The 10,903-nt window shown below is 28.4% G+C and overlaps 1 protein-coding gene across 1 annotated transcript; it reads left to right on the top strand.

Moving 5' to 3' along the window:
- The first annotated feature begins 715 nt into the window (after positions 1-715).
- Positions 716-6,182, top strand: LOC103310000 (piggyBac transposable element-derived protein 3-like). The gene is made up of 2 exons (XM_008186938.3): positions 716-4,284; positions 4,356-6,182. Exons 1-2 carry the CDS (start codon positions 4,039-4,041, stop codon positions 5,976-5,978), a joined length of 1,869 nt encoding a protein of 622 aa, XP_008185160.1. The 5' UTR covers positions 716-4,038; the 3' UTR covers positions 5,979-6,182.
- Positions 6,183-10,903: the final 4,721 nt, after the last annotated feature.

A 10,903-nucleotide genomic window follows, 5' to 3' on the forward strand; every position in this document is an offset into this window, starting at 1 on the left:
TTATCCAAATTAAATCATGTATGGGCTAAACGAATTTTATTAGATCAATTTATAAGCAATCTCAAATTATTGGTACTTTAATTTCTATTATTTAATATTAATGTAATAACCAATCGATATTAGTATCTTGTCTTGTTCCAGATAAGACAATCACACGGAAAATCAAAATTACTCTTAATACATAACGCGTTAAAAACATATAAAATACATAACGAAATTCAAACACGGGATTTTATTCCTAGACGGGTATATAAATGAATGGACATACTCTAGATAATAAGTTAATGAGCTTTAAAATAACAATTCTATCATTAAAACAAAAAAAAAACCACAAGTATAAGACCAATAGATTATAGGACGAATATAAAAATATGTAATAATTATAAAACGGTAGGTATTAATGAAAAAATAGTTTTAACAATAGGTAAAACGCAAATAGATTTAATAATAGATATAACAAAGCATTCGAAACAGAATTGTACGTAGTAAACAAAACATTTCCAGTTACGGGGGATGGCATATCAGGAAATAAGTTTTTAAAGGATGATCATTCAGTTACAGACATTGCTAATAATTCAATTACAATAAATGAAAATAAAGAAGAAAACGATAACAGTGTTTGTTTTACATTAAAACCGCGTTCAGAAACAGTAGTCGAAATAGATATAACGAATAAAACAATGAATAATAAAAATATTTTAATTAATAAGCAAGAGTTATCGTCGGATGTATATTGCGCTAATATTTATAAGACAGTTAAAAACGAAAAAATAATGATAAATGTGTGGAATATATCAGAAGTCACACAGAATATAAACGTAGGTCAAGTGCGTACAATTTGTGATACTGAAAGAAAAAGACATTTCAATTTTTTTTGTTCAATAATGATGAAACATCTTATTACTGTTATATAAAAAATTGTTCAAGATTCGTTAAAAGTCAGAAAACTAAAAATTGTTCCAAGCTAATTATCTGTAAAAGATTTTTACTACTTTCAGCAATAAACCATTTAAGGGTAAACTTTGGGGCATGAAAGGATTGATTGAACATCAACATAATTGTAGAAAGAAGCAATTAGGGAGGCCTATGATGTTTGAAGAGGCTAATGATGATTTTATTTATTTTAAATGTTATAAAAAAACTCAAAGTATACCAATTTGTTATTTATGCAGACTTCGAATGTATTTTAAAACCTAATTCTTAATTTATAAAATAAAGTCATATTATCTAACATTCAATTATGCACAATGCTGGTTGATATAAATCATGTTTATTATAAGATTTTTTTTTCAACATTTTTCTATATTTACGTAAAAAACATTTTCAGATAATGAATTTCCACAATAATATTTTAAACGAAATAGACTTTTATAAACAAATGATTCAAAGTTATACGAAAACGGATGAAAAAGACCTCATCTCGAGAAGATCGAAACTTAAACGGAATAAAAAAAAATATTAAAAATATAAAATATAAATTGTTTTTAACTAAAAGAACCACAGAAGTCAACTAACGCAAGTCATAAAAAGCAAATTTTACAGGAGAGACAAATCAAAAATATTTGTTGCAATGGACTTACAATTGTATACTTCAAAAATATTATTTTGTATTATTTTCTTATGTAAACGCTGGACATACGTTTCTATACTCCTATCATAGTTTAGTTCTAAGGTTTGTTTGAAGTTGAGAGATTTAAGAAATGTTCGAAAACATTTTTGATTAAGAATACTTTAGATTTTATAGACTACACGCTTTTTTTTTTAACTATGTTAGAGATTTATAAATTTTAAAGTTAAAACAATCATGTTTACAATCATCTATAAAATTTAATTTACATGTGGATAGTGTATCTATAAACTCAAGAAGTTCGGGACATAGGTTAGGGCATTGGGGAGGCCTATATAGTGTTTGAAAAGGGAGATGATGATTTCATATATTTCAAATGTTAAAAAACCAAAGGATTCCATTTGTAATTTATGCAGATTTCGAATGTTTATTAACTCCCAAACAACCTAATACGTTTATTAAAATATGTAAAAAACAAAAAAAAAACAGAAAACTCACGTTACACATTTACATGAAATTATGAATTATGGGTTTAATGTTAAAGTTGACTATAGTATTATATCAAAAGAGCTGGTGAAACAGTTCTAAATTCCGAGGAAGGTGAATATATATATAAGTGAGAAGGCTGCACAAAAATGTATGAATAATATGATTGAAATCAGAAATAGTATCAATAAAATTAATCAAATTAATACGTTTATTGAATAAATTAACTGCAAAAGAAGTAAGACATTTGCAATGAACCAAGTTTTGTGAAAAATGTTCAAAACATTTTAAAAACAATAATTTAATTTAAGTTCGAGATCATTGTGTCATTTTACTGGCAAATATAGACAATGTCTCTGTCTTCAATGTAATTTTCAAATAACTAGTCAATCATTCGTTCCAATTTTCTTCCATAATTTATCGTATGATAGTCACTTCTCTCAATGTAACTTATATAAATAAATATTATATAAATAAACTTATATTAAAAGAAATATGATTTTTTTAAAAGAAGAGAAAGAAAAGATGCTTAAATTTTATCCATAATCTGTCGTACGATAGTCACTTCATAATTTGAGAGCTCGGTTGTGATGATAATGATATTCACATTATTCCTAATTCAACAAAAAAATATATATCCTTTAACAAGGAAATCGAACTTAGATTCAGTATAAAACTTTTTGATACATTTCTTCGTTTAGAAATACAACAACTTACATTGTAATTTAGAATACAATTTCAAAAGGCGGCATTCAAAGAAACCGGGAAAAAACGTATAGAAGAAAAAAAAGAAATTATTAACAACCATAACAATTTATGGTACATCAGTTACTTGTGTGATAAAAACATGTTGTCCAATAAATTAGACAATGTTAGATGATATTCTGTTTTTTTTCTTTTTCAATTAATAATTATAATTAGTCAAAACCTTCATATTTTAATTGAACGGTGATTTGGCGTATTGTATTAAAAGTCGAACGTACAGATTGATAAAAAAAAAAACATTCGACACAATCACATTTTACAACAATAATTATAGACGAAAGTTCAGTGAAGCTTCTATGAGATTGAACATGGGCGACGACTCAAAGGACCAGTCACTTAAGCCTTTATCAAACCACGCAATATTCGATTAATTGTTAATCGATCCAAACCGTCAAACTATTAAAAGCAATGAGTTATGGGCTCATTGAGAAGACGAGTGAAGATGTACCAGCTGAGCTAATGGAGAAGCACGAGATAACGACAGAACCAGTATTATATAGAGGAAACAATAGTAAGACGGACGTGGCGAGACATTTTGTTGAAACTGTTTCTGAAATATCGTTAAAGATAGAAAAACTGTCCTTTCGGTCCCCTTGGCCTCGTACGAAGCCATGTATTAGAGAAATTCATAGATAATCATCTACATAACGTATAAACTCGTTATATATCTCTCTAAAAAGCAAATTTTATTTAGATTCTATTGAAAATAGAGCCAAACGTGTGGTATATGTACTTAAAGGTTTATTTGAGCTTATACAAAAAAAAATTTGAAAATTTTGAAAATCCTCTTATCAGTTTTATTTTTTTTGATAATTCGAAGAATTGTGATATTAAAAATCTGATTTTATCATTTCTTCCATGAAAATAGGTATTGCTATAGTGAAAAACTGTCGTTTTGTCAATATGACTCACGAGCAAGCGTACAACCATGGTTATATTATGGCATCCAGGGAAGCCACTGGGCGTTTACGTTATCAACACATTTCTGATAAATGATAATAGTTATATTTTTATTTCATTTTTAAATTGGTTTCTCTAGTCTTTGTAACAAAATTAAAACACTCAATTACTATACAAACTGTCTGCTGGAGTATCTTAGTTTATTCGTTAATTCGTTATTAAATTATATTTTGTATGGTCGTTATTCGTTACCAAGTGTTTTTATAGGTAAACATTACAATTTTTATTTATTGACTTATTGTTGTTTACTTCTTCGTAAAATGTCACGTAATAAATTACGTGATGAAGATATTCTTGAATTATTGGGAGATGGTAGAAATTCGGATTTATCAGATTTCTCTGACGAAGAGGACATAAATTTTCAATCCGAAGAATTTAATCGTTTTATAGAGAATTTTGATTTTGATTTGCAAAGTGATGATGATTTTATACCTACACAGGATTTGCAAGATGATGATGATTTTATACTTACACAGGATATTGATGAACATGATAATGTTATTGATGTAAGTACCCAATACATATTGAACAATTGATACCTACTTCCTTTTATGTGCAATATATTTTTGAATGTTAGGTTGTGCCAGATTCAATCACAGATCCATTTGAGGACCAAAATGATTTTATGCCACCGTTTGTTGATAAAAGAAGTATAAAATGGAAAAAACAGCCTTTTGTACCTTCAAAATTTAGTTTAGAAGAACTTGAAGAACGTAATTTTCCTGAAGAAATACCAACACCACTAGATTATTTTATGAAATATTTTCCAGACAATGAGTATGAGGAGATGGCTACATATACAAACACTTATGCACAACAGAATGGTAAATTAACTTGGATTGAAACAAATTCAAGGGAAATGAAAATATTTGTTGGTGTTCATTTACTTATGGGGGTGTTTGGTCTACCACGAATACGAATGTACTGGGAACAAAAGTCCAGAATAAATATTGTTGCTGATAATATTACAAGAAACAGGTTTTTTGAGTTAAGATCAAACTTTCATATTATGGATAACAACGACATTCCAATAAACAATAAAGATCGTTTTGTAAAAGTAAGGCCAATCTACAATATTTTGCAAAAAAGATGTAATGAATTACCTGTCGAAAAAAATTTGTGTGTCGATGAGCAAATGGTGCCGTTCAAAGGTAAACTAAGCGTAAAACAATATATGCGTGGTAAGCCAAATCCCTGGGGAATTAAGTTATATCTTATGTGTGGTGAGAGTGGTCTGGTATATGATTTTCTTCTTTACCAAGGATCTACCACTGAACTAAATTGTAACATACAAAAAGTATTTGGTTTAGGTGGTGCTGTGGTGTTAAAACTTACCATGCTATTAAAAAAAAACCGTCATTTTTTGTACATGGATAACTTTTTCACTTCTTTCAACATATTACATGCACTACAACAAAATTGCATATATTCTGCAGGCACAATTAGAGTTAATCGGTTTGCAAATCCGCCTTTTATCAGTGACAAAGAACTATCAAAAATGGGTCGTGGATCATCATTTGAAGTGAGTTCTAACATGCATAATAGTAATATTGGATTAATCAAATGGTATGACAATAAGGCAGTGGTATTAGGGTCTAATTTCATAACCTCTGGGGTTCCTGATGACATAAAAAGGTATGACAAGAAAGAAAAAGCTTACATAACGGTAAATAGGCCAGAAATTATAAAATGTTACAACCAGTCGATGGGAGGAGTAGATAAGCATGATCAACTTGTAAGTTTTTTCAGAACATTCATTAAGTCCAGAAAGTGGACACTGAGAATGATCACACATGCCTTTGACATGGCATGTGTAAATAGCTGGTTGGAATATAAATTAGATTGTAAACATATTGGCATTTATAAAACGATGGACCTACTGCATTTCAAGGAGCGCTTAGGTGAAACCCTAATTTTAGTAGGTAAGACTTTTGTAAAGAAAAGAGGTAGGCCTAGCAATAGTCCATCACCATTATCAACTCCAGTTCGAAAACGAGTCAGGAATATTGATCAAAGACCGTTTGAAGAGGTGCGATTTGATCACATTGACCATTTACCAACAAATGACAATACTAATTATCCTGTTCGGTGTAAAAATGAGGGGTGCAAGCTACGAAGTTCTGTAAAATGTACTAAATGTGGTGTTCATTTATGTTTTACTAAAAGAAATGAATGCTTCAGATTGTACCACATCAAATAAAGTTCCTAATTTCATACCAATTTGTGATATGTAAATTTATAAGACTAAAATTTGTTACTTATTTATGCTTATTTATTATTTTATTTTTATTTACCATGAACCAAATGTAATTGTAAAAGACTATTATGAACTCAAGATGAGATTCTATGTTATTTGAATTTTTATTTTATTTTATTTTATAATAATATTATTATTATGAACTCAAGATGAGATTCTATGTTATTTGATTTTTATTTTATTTTATTTTATAATAATATTATTATTATGAACTCAAGATGAGAATCTATGTTATTTTTATTTTTATTTTATTCTATAATAACATTATTATTATGAACTCAAGATGAGATTCTATGTTATTTGAATTTTTATTTTATTTTATTTTATAATAATATTATTATTATGAACTCAAGATGAGATTCTATGTTATTATTTTTTTTTTTTTTTGTTATTATAAACCATATACTTTACCATCAAAATACCTATTTGATTAATTATATATTATAATAAAATTAAAATTAAAATAAATTCAAGATGAATGAAATGTTTTTTTTTTATTTATTCTATAATTTTATTTAATAAAATTGTGCATAATAAAAACTGCCAATCACTAAGTTATTTGACTCCCTTACCGACCAGTGGCCTCGTGCAAAGCCATAACTTTATTACCCATATGGCAAGTCCAAAGTTCACCAAATTGGTAATACACGTGATTTATACCCTAATATAAAGAAATAATGAAAAAAAAAATTTTTTGGAAAAAAAAAAAAATTCAGGACTGAAAGGGAAATATTTAAATATGATATATATAATTGTATAGACATTTAAGTCTTAACTATAGCTTACCAAAATTTCTTTTAAACCGTCTCGCCTTAAATAAATCAAATTCAATTGCATTGTAGGGAGTTCTTCTACTAATCAATTTATTTATACTTGCTGAAGAATGTACTCCTGGTTTTCCACTCCAAGCACATTTACCCAATAATGCATCATACCAACATGATGGAACAGCAGATACAGAATTTTCTTTGGTGAATATTACAATTGAGTACACCATATTGTTATACTTAAGATACCTACACAAATTAATAAAAGTTAGTATAATATATTGAAATAAAACTGTTTTATTGAATTTATACAATATAGTAATACAATATAAAAATAAAATAATTTGTGATTAATGTTCATAAGTTCTTAATATTTAAATTAATAAGCTATTGTTTTATCATATTAAAAAGTGAAATTTAACATAACTCAATATATAATATTTAAATTTAAGCTTTTTTAATATATTTTTTTGTTGGTCAAATTTAATAACAATTAAAAACTTATTCATAACTGTGTAATATAGGCATAGCAATGTTATTATTACAGTCAGCACCATAAGATGTGAAAACTATATATTTTTTAATATCATTTATACAATACAACATAAAATCCTCAGACAGTTTGCTTACAGTAAAAATGTTCAATGCTTTAGACTTAATTGGTTTCTGATAAAATAAAGTTTTTTTAGTAAATACCTTTCCTACTATTATAATTTGTTCAGTATTTAAATCTTTTATAATATTAAATACTTTAACTACATCATTATTCGATGTACCAAAATAACAATCGGACTCTTTATCAATTTTTATAGTTATTAATTTATCAGTCAAAATCAGGGTCTTATACTGACTTCCCTGAAGTGTAGTATTTGGTAAAGGACCATTATTATGTTGAATTTTCAAAATGGATTTTTTATCTAGATTTGTATTAGGATTATTACTGGTGCTTATGTCAATTTCTTTGAAGAGTTTCACAATTTGTTCTAAGGGTTTTTCAACTTACATTATCCAATGGACCAAGCAATTTATAATCCTGGCATAAGTGTAATAATCCGTGTATGTTATGGGAAATCAAATGTTTACCATAAATTATTTGAAAAGATTTAACAAAATAATTTAAAAATTCTTGAGCGAATTCTAAATATTTGCCTAGATTAGGACTAATTAATATGACCATAGAAATATAGAAAGCCATGAAATTGGTATAACATTTGTCAGATAAACTATCTTAAAAATGCTACAATGTCACCAAATAGAATTTAAAAAATTAAAAATGTGATTAAAAAATCAAAATTAACTGAAATTATTCCATTTACTACTGACGAAGCTTTGGCTTTTTTTGTTGAAAACGATTTAACGAAACAGCAATATATAAATATTAGGTTGTCTGCCATTAAACGAAATGCTAATATTTATCCACCATATTCTTCAATTATAGAAGAAAAAAAACTATGTTGTCCAGACATAATTGCATTATATCAGAAACACTCTGTGAAATTAATCTACATAATCTTCTTGACCACACATCATTACGAATATTTAAAATCCCTGTAGTTGATACTTATGATATAAATAATATGCATAGTTTTGACATTTTTTACAAATGGGGTTGTGACGGTAGTAATGGCCAATCACCTTATAAGCAATTGTATGAAAATGACGATGTTTGCATCATGGACAGCGATCTTTTCTTGTTTTCTATTGTACCACTTCCGTTGCGTTCTTAAACGAAAAAAATGAAACATTTGTTCTATGGAAAAACAACCGTACATCATCTACTCGTTATTGTCGGCAAATAATGTTTGATTTTAAAAAAGAAACGGTAGCATCCACTTTACTTGAGGTAAAAATTATTGAGGAACAAATTAAACAATTAAATTCTTCGACTGTACTTGTACGTGGTATAAAAATAGCAGTTACACATGAATTATTGTTTACGATGGTTGACGAAAAGGTATATAGTAATAATAAACAATATGTTTAAAGGACATTATTTTTTAAATTTATGTTTATATAGGTGTGAAATTCATTAACAAATACATCTAGTCAAAGATGTTATAATTGTGGAAGTACACCTACCCAAATGAATAATATTGAAAACTTTACAAAATTTGAGGTAAAAGAAGAATCTTTAAAATTTGGACTATCTACGCTTCACGCATGGATACGATTTTTTGAATGCTTATTGCACATTTCTTATCGGTTGGAAATCAAAACATGGTCCATAAGTATATAATATGAATAATAATCATTTTGGAAATGCAGGTAAACCGTTTTTTACTTAAATATAATTTATTTAGGTCCGAAAACCAGGGCATAAATTAAAAGTTTCCGAAACAAAAAACCTAATTCAAGAAAGATTTCGTAAAGAAATGGGTTTACTTGTTGATATAGTCGTCCAAGGTAAACATTTATTTTACATTTTAACTGCTTAAATTCTCTGCAATAAAAGAATATAATATTAGAATAGGAAAACATTGTTTTTTTTTTTTTTTTAAGAAAAGGAAATACAAATGATGGTAACATTGCGAGACGGTTTTTTCAAAACCCAGAAAAAAGCTGTAAAATCACTGGGATATATATAAACTTATTTAAACGGTTTGGAAATATTTTATCAGTGATTCCTAGTGAATATGAGGTGAACATAGAAGCATTTGAAACGTATGCATTAGATATAGCTAAACTTTTTATACATCTTTACCCGTGGTATTATATGCCTGCCAACATACACAAAGTATGGGTTGAAGTACTGGGCTGAAGTAATACGATACGCAATTCTTCCCATCGGTAATTTAATCTTTTACCTATTTTAAATCAACTTTATAATCGATCAATATCTTACATTATATTTTTTTATTATTTTAGGTCAACTTTCCGAGGAAGCTCAAGAGTCAAGGAATAAGGGCTATAAACGAATTAGAGAACACAACACACAGAAAAGTTCTAGAAAAAATACTAATGAAGATCTTTTCTATATGCTACTTGTTTCATCTGATCCAAATATTTCATCAATTAGAAATTTATCAACAAAATCCAGACAATAACTTTCTAATGAAGCAAAATCATTATGTGTAATGTATCTTAAGAGGACGTGATACCCATAATATTTAGTGGTAAAAACAGGTCTACAAAAAACAAACAAAACGCTATTAACAAATGGTTTTAGAGCAAAAATACCTATTATGAAATTTATAGAGAACAATATTTAGGAGACAACCTCATATGCGTTTTTTGAAATATGAATTATTAAAAAAGTTACAGTTGATTAAAAAATGTAAAAAAATAGGTTTTTGTGCCATTTATAACGAGCTGTATATTTAAAATAGAACAAAACCCATATGAGGTTGTCTCTGAAATATTGTTCTCTATAGATTTCATAATAGGTATTTTTTCTCTAAAATCACTTTTTAATGCTGTTTTGTTTGTTTTCCGTAAACATGTTTATGTTGTTCGAATTAATTTTCATTGCCGTAATGTGCTGCCACCTGCCTGCCGCTGCGACGTCGGCCGCAATTTCCCCCCACTACTCCAAAAACTGAATTTCCGATACGACGATCGCGCGGTGACGGTCTGTCGATGGTTATCGGACGTTTCCAGGAATAGACTGAACTAATATAGACAATATCATTATAAGCTAATAACCTCGGTATAATCAGGGGTATGACACTCTCAAAATTCCTAATGTTATTTAAAAAAAGTGGGGACATGGCCTTGAACTCGTGGGCACTGCCATTTTGTTAAATATGAAAATCAGCTGTCGGCTCATATCATATATTTCAATCACAGAACAATAGTTGATACTTGATACCATTATGATAACACAGAAATGATAATAAATAGTCTCTTATATTATAAAACACGGTTAGTCGCCGTTTTTTTCCGACAGGCGCGACGCAGCAAATAGGGAACCGCCAATGAAAAAATTCCGTCGCCGCGGCCGCGTTATCGCCGATTTTCTTATCATTCCGCAGATTTTTGAGATTTTTCGAAAATTTCCCCTTTTCACACGATTTCGACGACTTTCGAGCCTTTTTCGTCACCTTTTGTGCTCGATTCGCGTAGCTCGCGATCTTCTCGAAGCGTCGGTGTGCGGTTTATATT

This window comes from Acyrthosiphon pisum, unplaced genomic scaffold (genome assembly GCF_005508785.2).
Source record: "Acyrthosiphon pisum isolate AL4f unplaced genomic scaffold, pea_aphid_22Mar2018_4r6ur Scaffold_20844;HRSCAF=22298, whole genome shotgun sequence".
Lineage (NCBI taxonomy): Eukaryota > Metazoa > Arthropoda > Insecta > Hemiptera > Aphididae > Acyrthosiphon > Acyrthosiphon pisum.

Bases quoted from the DNA above. Each gene is read 5' to 3' on its own strand.
- LOC103310000 (XM_008186938.3), top strand. From the start codon at position 4,039: ATGTCACGTAATAAATTACGTGATGAAGATATTCTTGAATTATTGGGA. The intron at 4,285-4,355 runs GTAAGTACCCAA...TTTGAATGTTAG, and splicing joins AACATGATAATGTTATTGAT to GTTGTGCCAGATTCAATCAC.